Here is a 17,683-nt window from a genome sequence, read left to right on the forward strand (position 1 = left end):
TGCACTGCTCCCCAGGGAGTGGCAACCGCTGGGGTTGGGCCTTCCCGCTACCTGGGGGCCGAGGGTCGTCCCTGAGGAGACCTCCCCCGAGCCTGCATGTCAGACGGGGCCTTTGCCCCTTTCTCCCGGCTCCTTTCCCCCCAGGTGTCCGGCTCCCGCCTGCGCATCCCCCGGGTCTCAGCCGCCGACTCGGGCGAGTACGTCTGCCGCGTCAGCGCCGGCGCCACGGTCCAGGAAGCCTCCGTCGTCATCACCATCGTCAGCAGCGCCGGGCCGTCCTACTGTGAGTCCAGGCAGCCTGGCCTAGCATCCCAGGGGCAGCCTGGCCTAGCGGGCAGAACACTGGACGGGGATGGGACGTCGCGTCGGGGTCCCCCGACTCCTGCACCCCCTAGTGGCCCAGACAGGCTCCCCCAGCCAGTAGAACAGAGGGAGTTTGTTGCTTCTCCAGGACACAGCCCAGCACAGATGCAATCTGGCTCCAGGGCAGGCCTGGGATGCCTCAGCCCCCTTGAGAGGGGGAAGACTGGGCCCCTAAATCCCAGCCCCTTGCTTAGGCTGCCTCCTCCATGATTCCAGACAGAAACTGACTCTCTTCTAGCCCCATCCCCCCGCCAGGTGCTGGTCTCCGCCCCCCTCCCTTTGTCTCCCCCTGGAAGGCTGAGCCTGGGGGTCTGGGTTAATACACACGTGGGTGACTCAGTGGGAATCTCCCATCCCAGCGCAGGGGGACCCCGGGTCACAGAGCCGACAGCCCCCCCCCCACTGCGCCACGGGGGATCTGGGTCCCGTGCCCACCTCTGCCCCTCACTTGCTAATGGTCCCGTGCCTCAGTTTCCCCTTTCTCTGATTAGCTCTTCAGAGCAGGCGCTGTCACTGTCTGTGCTGTGCCCAGCCCAACGGGGCCTGAGCAGCTCCTGCTGGAAACCGGGACGATGGGTAGCGCTGCCCCCCGGCCCTGCGGTGGTGGCTCCTGTGGGAAGGGCTCCTGTGGGCTGCTGTCCCAGGGAATGTTCTGGGGCGCTGAGCTCGAGGCCCCACCAGGACCTGGTGCCGCCACAGAGCCAGATGGGCACACGGCGGATCGCTCCCGTTTCCTCGGCCTGGCCACTCCCATGTCACTGCCCCAGAGCATGGGCGCTAGGCAGCCCCGGCTGAGCCTGTGGGGTGATGGGCCCCGGGGTGGGGGCAGCGTCCTGCTTGCCTGCAGCTTGGGGGCCGCCCCTTGGGATTTGGAGGGAGAGAGGGGTGGGGGTTCCTGCTGGGGAAGCCACATGGCCAGGCCGTTCCTAGCTGGGCTGTGACCGGGGGGGGGGGGGGGTGCGAAGCGCCTGGGAATTGGCTGTTCCCCCCCTTGGCTCTTCCAGCCATGGACATCAGCCCCCTGATTCGGATTGAGCCGCCGTCAGCTGCCGTCGCCGAGGGACAGACCCTGGACCTGAGCTGCCTCGTCACAGGCCTGGCGCCGGCCGCGGTCACCTGGTACAAGCGCGGGGGCGCCCTGCCCGCCCGGCACCAGGTAGGGGAGCAAGCCGGGCAGGCCAGGAGGTTCTGCCCGGGCCCGAAGATGGAGGGTGACGAGGCACCGGGCCCGGGCTGGCTCGTCAGGGGCCCTGGTGGGACAGGCCTGATCCCGGGCAGCAGAGGGGCTGGCTGGGAGGGTGAGCCAGTCAGAGGCGGAGCAGCGCTGTGTGATGCAGGGCAGATGCTCCGGAGCTGAGGGCAGAAGACTCCGGCCTGGCCTCCCTCTCTGACTCTGGGCTCTCGGGACCCCTCCCCCCAGGTCTCCGGCTCCCGCCTGCGGCTGCTGCAGATCTCGGCAGCCGACTCGGGCGAGTACGTCTGCCGCGCCGGCACCATGGAGGCCTCTGGCATCGTCTCCATCCAGCAGAGCAGCAGCCTCCCCTACCGTGAGTCTGAGCCACGCAGGGCCCCGTGTTCCCCTTCTCCCGAGGGACGCGCCCGGGGGCAGCCCTGAGCCCCCTCCGACACGGCGGGCCAAGGGGAGCTCTCTGCCCCCCGGGGGGGCTCAGCCTGAGGGGTGGCTCTGGCCCAGGCCCCTGCAGAGCCGGCTGGATCCTGAATAGGCCAGAGCCTCAGGAGCTCGCTGTGGGGCAGGGCCGGCCCCTGCCCTGGGCAAACTGCCCCCCGGCTCTGCTCAGCCACCCTGGGATGGAGAGGGAGCCTCCAGTTCAACTTCTGCCTTGACCCCCCCAGCCACCGGCGTCACCCCGCCAGTGAGCATCGAGTCCTCCTCGTCCTCCTTCCCCGAGGGACAGACCCTGGAGCTGAACTGCCTCGTGGCGGGCCAGGCGCAGCCCCGCGTCATGTGGCACAAGCGCGGGGGCACCCTGCCGGCCAGGCACCAGGTAGGCAACCCGGGGGCCAGGCAGGGAGGGGTCTAGTCTCCTCCGACTGGGGCAGCGGGGGCGGCGACGGGGGCTGGCCGTACCATGAGAAGACGGGAGCCAGGAGAGCCCCAGAAACCAGCCAGGCCCACCACACAGCCCGAGCCTGGGGAAGGGGGCGGGGTGTCCCAGGGCCGAAGGGTGCAAGGGAGGGAAGGGCCCCCTGGCCACGCCGGCCCCCGTGCGCTCCCTTGGCTCATGGCCCCTTTCTCTGCGCCGCCCGCCAGGTCTCCGGCTCCCGCCTGCGCATCCCCCAGGTGTCGGCGGCCGACTCGGGCGAGTACGTCTGCCGTGTCAGCACCAGCGCCGGCCCCCAGGAGACCTCGCTCATCGTCACCATCCAGGGCAGCGCCGGCTCCTCCTCCTACTGTGAGTCTGGGCGGGGCCGTGGGGCGGGGCGGGGCGGGGTGGGGCGCTGGGCCGGGAGCTGCCCGCTGTCCCGGCCTGGGCTGATCCTGGCTCGGCAGGGCAGCCGAGTCCTTGGCCATGGCTGAGCTCTGCTCCCCGGCCTCTCCCAGCTCTGGGCGTCACCCCCCGGTGAGGATCGAGACCTCCTCCGCCTCCATCGCCGAGGGACACACCTTGGACCTGAACTGCATGGTCGCCGGCCAGGCGCAGCCCCGCGTCACATGGTCCCGGCGGGGGGGCGCCCTGCCGGCCAGTAGCCAGGTACCAGCTCACGGCGGCCGGGAATTGAAAGGCCAAGGTGTCTCCAGGGGCTGGGGTCTGCCCGTGCCAGCCTTCGCAGGGCTTTTCCTGCAGGCAGGCCTGGCTATCCCAAGGAGCCCAGCCCCCCGCCTGGCCTGCGCTGCCCCCCTCAGCCCCTGCCCCCGCTCTGTCCTCTCCCCCGCAGGTCTCCGGCTCCCGCCTCCGCATCCCCCAGGTCTCGGCGGCCGACTCGGGCGAGTACGTCTGCCGCGTCAGCACCGGCACTGGCCCCCAGGAGACCTCCGTCATCGTCACCATCCCCCGCAGCGCCGGCTCCTACCGTACGTCTGGGCGGGGGGCAGGGCTGGGGTGCTTGGGTCTCAGTGCTAGGGGAGGAGACTCCTGGGGGCGCACTGGGGGCCCCGATTGCACCCTGCCCATCGCCATGGAGACCTCTGCTGAGATGGGCTCAGGATCCGGGCACCTGGGGGTGGCCAGGCCTGGTGCCCGGGGGGGTCTGAGACCCCGGTGTGGTGGGGCGGGGCCAGGGCTGCTGTTGGGATCCTGCTTGCTAACCCAGTGCATTGTGGGAGGACCCAGAGCCCAGCCAGGGCTGCCTTAGCCACGTGGGGCGGGGTCCCTGGGGCCTGGGAGGCACGGCACGCGGAGGGGCCGCGGAGAAGGCTGTGCTGGCTGCGTCCTGGGGCGAGGGCGGAGTCCGTGGGAGCCGGGCGCTGCCTGGGGAGGGGAGTGATCCTGCCTTGCTCGTGCCCCCGGCGTAACCCTCCTGTCGACTTCCAGCCTCGGGCGCGGTGCCCCCCGTCCGCATCGAGTCCTCCTCGTCCTCCCTCGCCGAGGGGCAGACCCTGGACCTGAGCTGCCTCGTCACGGGCCAGGTGCCCACCTCGTTCACGTGGTACAAGCGGGGGGGCGCCCTGCCCGCCAGCCACCAGGTACGGCAGCCGCCGGGCTGGGCCGAGCTGGGAGGGGGTCTCTGGAGCTCCCGGGCCGGGAGCCGGCGAGGGGCTTCTGGGGAGTGAGGAGACAAGCGACTGAGTCGCTCTGGCTCCGGGCAGCGTAGGGAAGCAGCAGATGCCACCGTGCCCCACCCCGGGGGTCCCAGCAGCCCCCCGTTTGCAGATCGGGGCAGGCTGAGCCGTGAGGACAGGCCAGTGACCCAGAGTCACGTGGCAAACGGGCGCCCACAATCGGCTCCAGGGGAACGTGTCCCAAAGGAGGCAGGAGCCCTGGGGAGCGGGGACTCACAGACGGGGGGTCGTGGCGGATTACCAGCTGTCCGCGCGCCCAGGGGCCGTCGGAGCGGGTGTGACCTGGGGGCATCCGCGGGGGATCTCGCGTGGGCGCAGCGTGGCTATTTCACCGCAGCGCGTGGCCCGGGGGGGCCGCTTCTGGGGCCAGCTGTGGTGCCCACAAAGGGCTGAAGTGCAGCGAGATCCCGGGAGCTTGGGACAGGACGGTGCGGGGGGAGCAGGCCCAGCCTGGAGCTATTGACACGGAAACCAGGGCTTTGTACCGGCTCCTCGGCCTGGCCCGGCCCGGCGGCTGGGGGCTGGGGCCAGGCCGTGAGGGGGACGGGGTGCGCGTCACACCACTGGGACAGCTGAGCAGGGGCTCCCGGGCGCTGGGAGCTCTGCCGGGGCAGGCGCCGGCCCTGGGCTGTCCTGGCTGCCATCCCGGTGCCCCTTCTGGCCCCGCGATCTCTGTCACGGCCCCTCCCCCCAGGTCTCCGGCTCCCGCCTGCGCATCCCCCGGGTGTCGGCGGCCGACTCGGGCGAGTACGTCTGCCGCGTCAGCACCGGCGCCGGCACCCGCGAGGCCGTTCTTGTCGTCACCATCGAGGACGGCGCCAGCCCATCCCACCGTGAGTCTGCGGGGCTGGGCAGTGCTCTGGGACCGGCGGGGGTAGCCGCTGCTCTGGGACCAAACCCTGCCAGGCTGGCTACAGGCAGGTGGGCCGAGGGAGCTCCCGGGCCAACTCCTGTCCAGCCCCTGCCCCCGCGCAGCCGTGTCTGTCCGCTGGGGCATTCGGAGCCAGGCATGCACGGGCTTGAATCCTGCCTCTGCCACAGATTAGCGACATGGCCCTTGGGCAAGCCTCAGTTTCCCCACTTTCAGAAGGGCCTGGTGTGATGTAGTGTCAGTACCTTGCTGGTCGCTATGCTTGGGCTGTGGGCTGTAGGTGACCCCTACTGGCCGGTGTCCGGAGCACGGCCCAGCAGGTGGGTTGCCTAAGACCCAACCGGTCTGACCGGTTGAGGGCAGTGAGAGAAAGCGAGTGTTGGGGGAAGGAGCAGTCTGGAGCTGGAATCATGCAGGAACCAGTCTAAGGAGGGGACTGGAATCTAGGGGCCCAGTGACCCATCTCAAGGGGTCTGAGGCGTCCTGGCCCAGACTCCTGTAGACACGTCACATCTGTGCCGGGCTGTATCCGGGAGACGCAATGAGCCCTCCCTATTCTGCTGGCTGGTGGAGCCTGTTCTTGCTGCTACGGGGCTGCAGGACCAGAGGAACCCCAACGCGACCAGCCCCGGGGGCTGAGCCAGTGGCAGTGACGTCGGCAAAGCTCGCAGGGGCTGGAGGGGACGGCGGGCCTGGGTGGAGGGGACGGCGCGAGAGCCGGGGACTCCGTTCTCATGTGGTGGTGCAGGGACCCCGCCCCGGCACGTGACTGGGAGCCCCGCTGGAGCCCGGAGCAGGGGCCGTGGCTGCCTCGCTCTCTCCCTTGCTTGTGGGGTGCACCCCACTGCCTGCCCCAGGGCTGCGGGTCTTTCTGAGCCAGGGCTCCGGGGGCTGGACACGTGACCTGCCAGCGGGATGGAGGCTGCAGACAGCTCCCAGGGGAGGGGCTGGAAGCCCCTTGCTTGCGGCTCTTCTAAGCTGCCTGCCCCAGGCCTCAACACGGGCCCCAGCCAAGGGAGCTGTGGGGAGGGGCCAGCCGCTCTGGGAGGTGGTTTCTGTCCCCAGCTCCTCCGCTGTGTGAGGGCATCTCCTCCAGCTCTGACCCCCCCCCCCCGGCCTCCTCCAGCCTCGGGCGCGGTGCCCCCCGTCCGCATCGAGTCCTCCTCCCCCTCCGTCGCCGAGGGACAGACCCTGGACCTGAGCTGCCTCGTCGCGGGCCAGGCGCCCGCCTCGGTCACGTGGTACAAGCAGGGGGGCGCCCTGCCGGAGGGCCACCAGGTAGGAGAAGTCCGGAGCCATGGGGCACTTTCTGTCTCTGTCCCGGGGGGTGGAGGGAGCTGCTGCCTCAGCCCCACAGAGCTGGGGCAGGGGGGTGACCGGATCTGTCTGGCCTGGCAGCCAGTGCCCAGGGTGGAGGGAGCACTCAGAGCAGGGCCCGGGGCTGAGCCGGTGCGGGGGGCAGGCCTGGCCTGGGAGCTGCCTGGGGTCGGGGCCCACATGGCTGGCAGCAGTGGGACCAGGCTGTGGCCCGTTCTCGCCAACCGCCGGCTCCGTTCCCCGCCAGGTCTCCGGCTCCCGCCTGCGGCTGGTTCAGGTCTCGGCGGCCGACTCGGGGGAGTACATCTGCCGCGTCAGCACCGGCGCCGGCCCCCGCGAGGCCTCCGTCACTGTGAGCGTCTCCCCCGGCACCAGCTCCTCCTACCGTAAGTCTGCCTGGCCGCCTGGGCCAGTGCCGTGCCCCGGGCCCCCGGACCCAGACCGGCTCTCGGCAGGCGCGGTGACTCCACGGGCCACGGTGCAGCCGCTCTCGCTCTCCCGGCAGCCAGCCCTGGCCGATGCCGTGGCCCCGGGTCAGAGAGAGCCCCAGCCACTGGCTCCCTGGGCTCCTGCCCCTGTGGCTTCACCCGCTGCCCTTCCCCACCTGGCAGGTCTGCAGAGCCCCATCATCTCCATCGAGCCGCACAGCACCGCCGTGCGCCAGGGCGAGGACGCCGCCTTCAGGTGCCGCGTGCACGACGGCGCCCGGCCCATCAACATCACCTGGAAGATGGCGCCAAAGCAGCAGCTGCAAGGTAGTGCCCAGGGCCCCTCGCCCATCTGATAGCCCTGGGCCCAGTACCCCCCTGGCCCTCTCCCCGCCTCCCCTTCTCCCCAGCTCCCATGAGCACCAGGCCTGCTCCCCGACCCCACAGCCCCTGGTCTCCTGTCCCTCTCCACTGCACCGTGCTGCTTCCGGGGGGCCTGGAGCGCTGCAGATCGGGGCAGGAGGGAAGCAGCCCCCATTCTCCTGGGCCAGGGCTACCAGCTCCCTGCTCCAGTCAGGGGCCTGGCTCCTGGGCTCCCATGAGAGTGAGAGCAAACAGCCTGGGGGCGGCTCAGCCCAACCTGTGCAAAGAGGAGCTGCTGTAGGGGCTCCCAGCTGCTCTGGCCCTGGCCACTCCCAGCAGGGGGCGCTGTGGGCGTGTCAGGGGGTGGCGCGCTGGGCCTTGCGCTCCCAGCAGGGGGCGCTGTGGGCGTCAGGGGGTGGCGCGCTGGGCCTTGCGCTCCCGGCAGGGGGCGCTGTGGGTGTGTCAGGGGGTGGCGTGCTGGGCCTTGTGCTCCCAGCAGGGGGCGCTGTGGGCGTGTCAGGGGGTGGCGTGCTGGGCCTTGTGCTCCCAGCAGGGGGCGCTGTGGGCGTGTCAGGGGGTGGCGCGCTGGGCCTTGTGCTCCCAGCAGGGGGCGCTGTGGGCGTGTCGGGGTGGCGCGCTGGGCCTTGTGCTCCCAGCAGGGGGCGCCGTGGGCGTGTCAGGGGGTGGCGCGCTGGGCTTTGCACTCCCAGCAGGGGGCGCTGTGGGCGTGTCAGGGGGTGGCGCGCTGGGCTTTGCACTCCCAGCAGGGGGCGCTGTGGGCGTGTCAGGGGGTGGCGCGCTGGGCTTTGCACTCCCAGCAGGGGGCGCTGTGGGCGTGTCAGGGGGTGGCGCGCTGGGCTTTGCACTCCCAGCAGGGGGCGCTGTGGGCGTGTCAGGGGGTGGCGCGCTGGGCTTTGCACTCCCAGCAGGGGGCGCTGTGGGCGTGTCAGGGGGTGGCGCGCTGGGCTTTGCACTCCCAGCAGGGGGCGCTGTGGGCGTGTCGGGGGTGGCGCACTGGGCCTTGCACTCCCAGCAGGGGGCGCTAAGCTGAGCTGTCTGTGCCCCACAGACAATGTGAAGATCAGCCCCAACGGCTCCGTGATCGCCATCACCCGGGCGCGGCCCAGCAACCAGGGGGCCTATCGCTGCGTGGCCTCCAACCGCTACGGGGTGGCCAACAGCGTGGTGAACCTCATGGTGCAAGGTGAGAGGCCGTGAGCAGGGGGGACGGTGCCCAGCACCCGCAGGGTCATTGTGTCCCACCGGCCACCTCGCTGCCCTGCCCCCGCGGCGGGGGCCACCCCCAGCTGCTGCCCTGGGGCAAGGGCCCCGCTCTGGAAGGGAGGGTGCAGGTGCGCTCGGGCCACCCCTGGCCTCTTGCCCTGGAGCCAGCAGAGCCTGGGCTGTCCCTGAAGAAGCTGGGGAGCCCATTGGGGGGCTGGGGAAGGGCAGGTTTAATCCCCCCAACCTCCCAGCCCGGATTTCATGACTTTGTCACCCCCCCCCCCCGATGCCCGGCTATCCCAAAGCCCCCGGACCGGCGAGCACACGGCGCTGGGTGCTGGCCACCCCTGTGGGCTCCCCCCTGCCCAGCCGCTCCAAGAAGGCTCCTGCTCCTGCTGTCTGCCGGGGGCCTCCCCGCTGCTCCCTGCCGATCTCAGGCAGCTCTGCCTGGGCGCTTGTGCTCTTACCCCCCGTCCCCTCCCAGGCTCGCCCACCGTGTCGGTGATGCCCAAGGGCCCCGTGGTGGTGACGGAGGGCAAGTCCGTCAGCCTGGATTGCCTCGGCATGGGCGACCCTCGCCCGCTGGTTCGCTGGAGCCGCGTGGGCGCGCGGCAGAAGATCGAGCACCAGACCTTGCTGCCCCTGGAGAGTCAAGCGGTGCTGCGGGTGAGCTGGGCTTGGCGTGGGGCCGGATCCACCCACGGCGGCGCCAGGGGGCGGAGGGAGCCGCCTCTGCCAGTCCCTGAGGTGCCCGCCCTGGCCTCCCCGCTCGACTGCGCCGTCGGCCTGGATCGCATGGGGACGGGACGGGCCCGCAGCTGCAGGCCCAGCCAGCCCCGGGGTTCTCTCTGGCTCCCGCCTGGCCCCACTCAGTGCCCCTCAATCCTGCCCCGGCCTGGTGGGCGCGGGAGCGGCGGCTGCCTGCGGTGCGGTGGGGCTCTCCGGCAGGCTGCGTGCGCGGTGCTGGGCGCCCTCGTGGTGCCAACGTAGGCCCTGGGGCTCAGCCCCGGGGAGACGAGAGGGGCTGTGGCTCCGTCACCACCCTCGGGCTGCCCCAAGCCGTGTCTCTGCCCCCAGATCTCGGCAGCCGCGCCCGAGGACGCCGGCACCTACGTCTGCCTGGCCCAGAACGCCGTCGGCTCCGCGCAGGTCCAGGTGGAGGTGAGCGTGGAAGCCGCCCACAGAAAGCCCGGCGCCCCTGAGGTCACCGTGAAACCGACGCTGACAGTGAGAGCTGGAGAAACCGCCACCCTCCGGTGCTCTGCCACAGGTACCTGCCAGGCATGGCCGCTGGCCTCGGGCAGAGCGGGGCAGCAGCCCGAGCCCCACGCAGGGATGGGGAACCTAAGAACGGCCAGACCTGGCCAGAGCAAAGGTCCATCCAGCCCAGTGTCCTGTGCCCACGGGCCAGGGCCCAGAGGGACTGAACCGCAGGAGGGAACCATCAAGGGATCCGTCCCGTCGCCCATTATCAGCCCTGACAGACAGAGGCCAGGGACACTGTCCCTAGTAGCCATTGCTGGACCTAACCTCCAGCTCTTTCATGAGCCCTGTTACAGTCCTGGTCCTCACAACCTCCTCAGGCAAGGAGTTCCACAGGTTGACGATGCGCCGTGTGAAGAAAAACTCCCTTTTCTTTTTTTAAACCTGCTGCCGGTTCATTTCATTGGCGGACCCCCGAGATCTTATATTGTGGGAACAAGTAAAGAACTTTTCCTTATTCACTTTTTCCGCGCCAGCCCTGATTGTACAGACCGCTGTCATATCCCCCAGTCTCCCCTTTTCTAGGCGGAAAAGTCCCAGTCGCTTTAATCTCTCTTCACATGGGACCTGTTCCAAACCCCTCATCGTTTTTGTTGCCCTTTTCTGACCCTTTTCCAACGCCAAGAGATCTTTGTTGAGATGGGGTGGGCACGTCTGGCGTCGCGGCGATGGATAGAGGCAATAAGATCTTCTCCGTCCTTACGTGCTTATAACGGCCAGAGCGGGTCAGAGCAAAGGTCCGTCCAGCCCAGCGTCCTGTCTGCCCGGTGCCCCCGAGGGCGTGAACAGACCACGGAACCATCACGTGGTCCCTCCCGTCGCCCGTGCCCAGCCCTGCCCTTCACTTGCATCCCTTTTCCAGTGATCCCTGACGTGCGGTTTGCCCCGTGCTGCTGCGCTCAGGCCCGTCCTACCGGAGCTCTCTGCCAGGCCGCTGTCCCCAGGAGCCGCCCCGTGGCGCTGAGAGGAGGCGCTGCCTCCGGGCGTCTGGCCAGTGCCCAGGCCTTAGCTGGCTAGTGCTCCCCTCGGGCTCCGCCCTGCGCCCGCCAGGCCGGCCCCCGACTGTCTGTGTCCCGCAGGCGACCCGCCCCCCGCCATCCAGTGGTCCAAGCTGCGCGCCCCCCTGCCCTGGCAGCACCAGGTGGTGAACAACACGCTGCTCATCCCCCACGTGGCCCAGCAGGACTCGGGCCAGTACATCTGCAACGCCAGCAACGCGGCCGGCTTCGCCGAGGCCTTCGTGGCACTGGACGTGGAGAGTAAGGCCCCGTGGGGGGCAGGGGGGAGACCACAGACCTTGGGCCCCTTCCCCTCCTGCTCCGGGAGACTCACCTGGGCCCCCCCTTGCCCCGGCAGCCCCCTGCCTGGGCAAGGTGGGGCCAGGAAGCGGGAGGCTCTTTGAACCCGCTCAGCCCCGTCCTCTGGCCTGCCCCGGCCACACCCCGCCCCCTGCCCGTCCCCGGGGAGCTGGTGCCACCACCGGGTGCCATGGCCCCGGGCCCGGGGGGTTCCTGGCTGGGCGGGGCGTCCTGGGGCCCCCGGGGAGCAGCCCCACTGCAGGCAGCGCCGAGCGGCTCCGCTAATGCCCCCCCTTCTGCCCCCAGCCCCTCCCTACGCCACCAGCCTGCCGGAGCGGGTGGCAGTGCAGGCGGGCGAGGCGGTGCAGCTGCAGTGCCTGGCCCATGGCACGCCGCCCCTGCGCTACCAGTGGAGCAAGGCCAACGGCAGCCTGCCCGAGCGGGCCGCCCAGCGCCAGGCCACCCTGCACATCAGCCCGGCTGCCCCCGAGGACTCGGGCACCTACCGCTGCCTGGTCAGCAACAGGGTGGGATCGGCAGAGGCCCTGGCCCAGGTCCGCGTCCAGGGTGAGTCTGGGGCAGGGCACAGGCCGGCCGGCACTGGGCGTGGGGGCGATGCGCCTGCCAGGGCAGAGGAGCAGGGTGACAGTGGGTGGGTCCTGGGGAAGCTGGAGGGGGGGTCCCGGACAGGTGGGGGGGTCGCGGTGAGAGGGAGGTGGCAGGGCTGCTCTGGGCCCATTAAGAGTCGGTGATGCCAGCCCCATGGGGGTTGAGAGAGGGAGTGGGAGGGGGCGGGGGTGGAGTTTGGGCTGGCCCAGCGGGGCGGGGGGTGGGGAGAGGGGTGGGGCTGGCCCAGCGGGGAGAGGGGCGGGGCTAGCCTAGCGGGGATGGGGAGGGGGTGGGGCAGGGCTGTCCCAGCGGGGAGGGGGCGGGGAGAGGGGCGGGGCTAGCCTAGCGGGGAGGGCGAGAGGTGGGGAGGGGCTGTCCCAGCGGGGAAGGGGCGGAGGCTGGCCCAGTGGGCAGGGGTTGGGGAGAGGGGTGGGGCTGGCCCAGCGGGGATGGGGAGGGGGCAGGGAGAGGGGCAGGGCTGTCCCAGTGGGGAGGGGGCGGAGAGGGGGCGGGGGCTGTCCCAGCGGGGAGGGGGCGGGGGCTGTCCCAGCTGGGAGGGGGCGGGGCAGGGAGGGGCTGGCCCAGCAGGGAGAGGGCGGGGGCTGGCCCAGTGGGCAGGGAAGGCTGCTGCCAGCCCCATTGGCGAGGGCGGGGGCCTGGTGGACTCCAGCAGACAGGAGCTATGGCTTGGGTGCCCAAGGCTCAGGCTGGAGGGGGCGGGTCTGCCGGGAGGGGCCCCATCTCGCCCTGTCTCCATGTGGGCAGCCCCCCGGGACGGGATTGGCTGGCTGGAGCTAGCACTTTGCGCCTCTGCCCCCCACAGGATCGGCCCCCGGCGGCCCCCCGACCGTGCGAGTCAGCCCCCGGACAGACGTGAAGGGCGTGGGCGGCACGGCCGAGTTCACCTGCTCCGTCTCCGGCGACGCCCGGGCGCGGCTCGAGTGGCTCCGGGAGGGCGGGGAGCTGCCCCCCAGCCACAGCGTGCGGAACGGGGTGCTGCGGTAAGGAGGGGCGGGTCCATCCCACGCCTCAGCCCCCACGGCAGCGCTCAGACTCCTGCCCGGCGGGCTCCGAGCTCAGCCGCTGTTTCCGGGGTGCCAGGCCCAGGGCCAGCACCGCCGGGGCAAAGAGGAGCCTGGGACTCAGTCCATCTCTCGGCTGTTTGGCTGCAGGATCCAGAACTTGGATCGCGGGTGCGAGGGGGTTTACACCTGCCGGGTGAGCAGCCCCTCCGGGCAGGCCCAGGACAGCGCCAGACTGGAGATCCGGGGTAAGCGGCACGGGGGGGAGAACATGGCCCCTGTGAGCAGAGCAGGACTGAGCTGCCATTGCCTCCTCACTAGCCCCCCGGCGCAGCGTCCGGCAGGGCTGTGTGCGGGCCTGGCCCCAGGAGCGCTGCACACGCCCCCTCCCAGCTGCTCACCTCTGCCCCCTGCCCCCAGCGCTGCCCACGGTGATGATCAACGTGCGCACGGCGGTGCAGACGGTGCTGGCGGGCGCGGCGGTGGAGTTCGAGTGCCTGGCTGTCGGGGACCCCAGGGCCCACATCGCCTGGAGCAAGGTGGGCAGCCGCCTCCGCCCCGGGGTGCTCGTCAGCGGCGGGACGGTGAAGATCGAGCGGGTGGAGCAGTCGGACGCGGGGCAGTACCGCTGCACCGTCACCAACGACGCGGGCACCGTGCAGTCCAGCCTCATCCTGCACGTGCAGTGTAAGTGCCCGCTCCCCGGCCTGTTCCCGGCCACTGCCGCAGGCCGAATACACAGAGGGGCTGGAGCTTCGCTCCGTTCAAAGCTCAGTTCTCCTGCCTGCGGTGTGAATCGCTAGCGGGCGGCTCGCACGGTACCCGCCCGCCAGCGACGCTGCCGGGGTCCTGACGTCCGCGGAGCATCTGGGCTTGAGCATCTTCCTTCCCGAGTGCAAACTAACGGCTCCACCCGCCTCCCGGAGGTGCTGCCAGACGGCTCCTTGGTTTGGAGTCTGTCCTGTTACGGACTCACCCCCCCCCCCCAAGCGTCTCTACTCTCTGGCTTTTTTTCTTCCTCCCCTTCCATTTATTTTCCTTCTCCCCCTCCCCCCCTTCCCTTATTCATTCTTGGGTCTGGGCGTCCGGCACCCCGGCCCTCTGAGGAAGGGGGCGGTGCCCACGGACACTCGGGATCCCGCCCACCTTTGGTCGGTCTACAAAGTGCTGCCGGACTATTGGGTGGGTTTGTTACACCTGGACGAGTGACCTGTCTTCCCTCCCGGCAGCCGTCCCCCAGATCGCGGCTCCGCCCGAGGTCAGGGAGGTCGTCATGGGGTCGAGGGCGGTTTTCCCGTGCCTGGCGTCGGGCTTCCCCATCCCGGAGATCACGTGGACCAAGGTAACTCTGATCTCTAGGGAACGCCCCCAGCCCTGGGCGGTTCCTTCCCCCCCAGCCCTCCAGCCCTGGGCCGTTCCTTCCCCCCCAGCCCTCCAGCCCTGGGCGGTTCCTTCCCCCCCAGCCCTCCAGCCCTGGGCGGTTCCTGCTCCCCCAGCCCTCCAGCCCTGGGCGGTTCCTGCCCCCCCTGCCCTCCAGCCCTGGGCGGTTCCTGCCCCCAGCCCCCCAGCCCTGGGCCGTTCCTTCCCCCCCAGCCCTCCAGCCCTGGGCCGTTCCTTCCCCCCCAGCCCTCCAGCCCTGGGCGGTTCCTTCCCCCCCAGCCCTCCAGCCCTGGGCGGTTCCTGCTCCCCCAGCCCTCCAGCCCTGGGCGGTTCCTGCCCTCCAGCCCTGGGCGGTTCCTGCCCTCCAGCCCTGGGCGGTTCCTGCCCCTCCAGCCCTGGGCGGTTCCTGCCCCCCTGCCCCTCCAGCCCTGGGCAGTTCCTGCCCCCAGCCCTCCAGCCCTGGGCGGTTCCTGCCCCCCTGCCCCTCCAGCCCTGGGCGGTTCCTGCCCCCCCAGCCCTCAAGCCCTGGGCGGTTCCAGCCCTCCAGCCCTGGGCGGTTCCTGCCCCCCCCCCCAGCCCTCCAACCCTGGGCGGTTCCTGCCCCCCCCAGCCCTCCAGCCCTGGGCGGTTCCAGCCCCCCAGCCCTCCAGCCCTGGGCGGTTCCTGCCCCCCAGCCCTCCAACCCTGGGCGGATCCTGGCCCCCAGCCCTCCAGCCCTGGGCGGTTCCTGCCCCCCAGCCCTCCAACCCTGGGCGGATCCTGGCCCCCAGCCCTCCAGCCCTGGGCGGATCCTGGCCCCCAGCCCTCCAACCCTGGGCGGATCCTGGCCCCCAGCCCTCCAACCCTGGGCAATTCCTCCTGCCCACTTGCAGGGAGCAAGGAGAGAGGAAGCGGCCGGGGCCTGAGCACCCCTGCTGTGAGAGGTCTCCCGTGGCAGGGGGTTCGAAGTCAGCGGCCACAGACAGAGGGGGGGGCACATTGAATATGGAGGGGTGACCAGTCCGTGATGAGTGGAGGGATGGATGACAGAGACACAGATGAGCTGATGGGTGGGTCAGTAGGGGGCGGGATTGGTGGGTCTGGGGTTCTGGATGGGCGGGGGGTAGGAAGGGTGGGGGATGGGAAGGGTGGGTCGGTGGGGGTGGGGGAGGCGACGGAGGGGTGTCCTGACCTGGCGTCTGGTTGCAGCTGGAAGGAGACCTCCCCAGAGACGTTCTCCCGGAGAACGACGTCCTGACCATTCCCTCCGTGAAGCCCGAGCACGCCGGGATCTACGTCTGCTCGGCGACCAACCGGCAGGGCAAGGCCACGGCCTTCTCCATGCTCAAAGTGCGAGGTGCGCGCGGGGCTGCTGGCGCTGTCCGTGCCCCTGTTACCGCCGGCGCCACGAGACAGAGTCCTGGGGGCAAGGAGACGGGTCCCCCTGCCCCAGGCTGGGCCCTGCCCTGGCATCCACGGCACAGCCCCCACCCTGACCTGAGCGGGGCCCCCTCGGCTGAGCCCATTCCTGGGAGCCCTGAGGGAGCTACCCCTGGGCCTCTGGGCAGCCAGCGGGGCGCTCTGACCCAGCGAGGCACTCGCCTGCCCTAGGAGGAACCCGCCCCGCCTCCAGGGCGTTCCCAGCCCGGCCTGGCCGGTTCCCGCCCCCGCCCCGCCTCCAGGGCGTTCCCAGCCGGCCGGTTCCTGCCCCCGCCCCGCCTGCAGGGCGTTCCCAGCCCGGCCTGGCCGGTTCCCGCCCCCGCCCCGCCTCCAGGGCGTTCCCAGCCCGGCCGGTTCCCGCCCCCGCCCCGCCTGCAGGGCGTTCCCAGCCCGGCCTGGCCAGTTCCTGCCCCCGCCCCGCCTGCAGGGCGTTCCCAGCCCGGCCTGGCCGGTTCCTGCCCCCGCCCCGCCTGCAGAGCGTTCCCAGCCGGCCGGTTCCTGCCCCCGCCCCGCCTGCAGGGCGTTTCCAGCCGGCCGGTTCCTGCCCCCGCCCCGCCTGCAGGGCGTTCCCAGCCGGCCGGTTCCTGCCCCTGCCCCGCCTGCAGGGCGTTCCCAGCCGGCCGGTTCCTGCCCCCGCCCCGCCTCCAGGGCGTTCCCAGCCCGGCCGGTTCCTGCCCCCGCCCCGCCTCCAGGGCGTTCCCAGCCCGGCCGGTTCCTGCCCCCGCCCCGCCTCCAGGGCGTTCCCAGCCCGGCCGGTTCCCGCCCCCGCCCCGCCTGCAGGGCGTTCCCAGCCGGCCGGTTCCTGCCCCCGCCCCGCCTCCAGGGCGTTCCCAGCCCGGCCGGTTCCTGCCCCCGCCCCGCCTCCAGGGCGTTCCCAGCCCGGCCGGTTCCCGCCCCCGCCCCGCCTGCAGGGCGTTCCCAGCCCGGCCTGGCCGGTTCCTGCCCCCGCCCCGCCTGCAGGGCGTTCCCAGCCGGCCGGTTCCTGCCCCCGCCCCGCCTGCAGGGCGTTCCCAGCCGGCCGGTTCCCGCCCCCGCCCCGCCTGCAGGGCGTTCCCAGCCGGCCGGTTCCCGCCCCCGCCCCGCCTGCAGGGCGTTCCCAGCCGGCCGGTTCCTGCCCCCGCCCCGCCTGCAGGGCGTTCCCAGCCGGCCGGTTCCTGCCCCCGCCCCGCCTGCAGGGCGTTCCCAGCCGGCCGGTTCCTGCCCCCGCCCCGCCTGCAGGGCGTTCCCAGCCGGCCGGTTCCTGCCCCGCCCCGCCTGCAGGGCGTTCCCAGCCGGCCGGTTCCTGCCCCTGCGGTGCCAGGGGCTGCCCGAGGAGCCCTGCTGCCCCATGGGAGACCTGGCAACTGGCTGCCCGGGGTCAGGCAGGAGCCATTTCCAGACCCCCAGGTGATGGCTCCAGTCCGTGTCAGTCTCTGGTCTGGCAGGACAGGGTCCCAGGCCCCCTCCCCAAACTCTTGTGTCTGGAGCAGCCCGTGGGCATTGGCAAGGCTCCAGTCTGGCCCGCGTGGTCGGGGGCGTGGCCGCCCTGCATGGCCGTGGCTGCTCCAGCGGTGCTGACGCGCTGTCCCTCGTCCCGCGTTCCAGAGCGGCTGGTGCCGTACTTCACCCAGGACCCTCCCACCTTCCTCGCCTTGCCCACCATCAAGGACGCCTACAAGCAGTTTGAGATCCAGATCACCTTCCGGCCGGACACCGCTGACGGTGAGTCGCCTCCGCTGGGCGCCGCCGGCCTGCAGCCAGCCCGGGCAGTGGGGGAGGCGAGGGGCGTCTGCTCCCAGGCAGGTCCTCCTCCGCCTCCTCCCGCCCCGCAGCGGCCCCTTCACTCACCTTTCTCTTTCTCCTCCCTTTCTCTGCCTCGCCCCTCTCTTGCCTCCCTCCTGCGCCTCCTTCTGCCCCTCCCCTCCCCTCCAGCTCTCATTCTCTACTCGGGTAAGTCTGCACCTGCCTGCTGCCCTGTGACAGCCGTGGGGCGGGGACCACGCCCCCGGGGCACTAAACCTGCCTGGCTAAACCCGCGTGGCTCAGCCAGGCCCTCTGCGCCCACGCGTCTAACTCCCGCCAGCCACGCGCCCCCAGCTCCCCTCGCAGGCGGGCAGCCAAGCGCCGGCGGCTTGGGGCAGAGGGCTGGAGGACGGGCTGAGTCGCTATGGAAACCCCCGTGGCCTAGCCGCCCGAGATAAGAGCCTACTACTGCCAGGGACTGAAGGGCTGGAGCCCTGGGTAGCTGGCCCTCCCCGCCCCGGGCGCCCAGCGGGCGTGGAAGGAGGGCAGGGAGCTGATGCCGATGGGGCCCTGGGCTGCACTTTCCCTTGCTCCTGGGCTCGGTCTCCCTGCCCTTCGTGAGCTCCCTGGCTGGGCATGGAAACCCAGGGGTCCCCCACCCC

At 71.5% G+C, this 17,683-nt stretch overlaps 1 protein-coding gene across 19 annotated transcripts in view; it reads left to right on the top strand.

Annotated features, from left to right (window-relative positions):
- HSPG2 (heparan sulfate proteoglycan 2) overlaps window positions 1-17,683 on the top strand; it is a 141,723-nt gene that overhangs the window by 111,966 nt on the left and 12,074 nt on the right. For 12 of the 19 annotated variants that reach the window (XM_089773103.1, XM_089773102.1, XM_089773110.1 and 9 more), the window contains 20 exons: window positions 145-283; window positions 1,368-1,519; window positions 1,784-1,910; window positions 2,218-2,369; window positions 4,800-4,938; window positions 6,103-6,254; window positions 6,541-6,679; window positions 6,905-7,048; window positions 8,154-8,288; window positions 8,793-8,974; window positions 9,386-9,578; window positions 10,651-10,830; window positions 11,176-11,436; window positions 12,302-12,479; window positions 12,651-12,748; window positions 12,921-13,187; window positions 13,730-13,842; window positions 15,069-15,216; window positions 16,884-17,000; window positions 17,211-17,228. In XM_089773103.1, the coding sequence (XP_089629229.1) occupies window positions 145-283; window positions 1,368-1,519; window positions 1,784-1,910; window positions 2,218-2,369; window positions 4,800-4,938; window positions 6,103-6,254; window positions 6,541-6,679; window positions 6,905-7,048; window positions 8,154-8,288; window positions 8,793-8,974; window positions 9,386-9,578; window positions 10,651-10,830; window positions 11,176-11,436; window positions 12,302-12,479; window positions 12,651-12,748; window positions 12,921-13,187; window positions 13,730-13,842; window positions 15,069-15,216; window positions 16,884-17,000; window positions 17,211-17,228 (3,034 nt within the window). Of the gene's footprint in view, window positions 1-144; window positions 284-1,367; window positions 1,520-1,783; window positions 1,911-2,217; window positions 2,370-2,635; window positions 2,782-2,923; window positions 3,078-3,261; window positions 3,398-3,857; window positions 4,010-4,799; window positions 4,939-6,102; window positions 6,255-6,540; window positions 6,680-6,904; window positions 7,049-8,153; window positions 8,289-8,792; window positions 8,975-9,385; window positions 9,579-10,650; window positions 10,831-11,175; window positions 11,437-12,301; window positions 12,480-12,650; window positions 12,749-12,920; window positions 13,188-13,729; window positions 13,843-15,068; window positions 15,217-16,883; window positions 17,001-17,210; window positions 17,229-17,683 lie in introns of all 19 variants that reach the window. The other 7 variants (XM_089773121.1, XM_089773120.1, XM_089773118.1 and 4 more) reach the window with 6 other exon arrangements.

The sequence above is a fragment of the Pelodiscus sinensis genome, chromosome 24 (genome assembly GCF_052426305.1).
Source record: "Pelodiscus sinensis isolate ZL-2025 chromosome 24, ASM5242630v1, whole genome shotgun sequence".
Taxonomy (NCBI): domain Eukaryota; kingdom Metazoa; phylum Chordata; order Testudines; family Trionychidae; genus Pelodiscus; species Pelodiscus sinensis.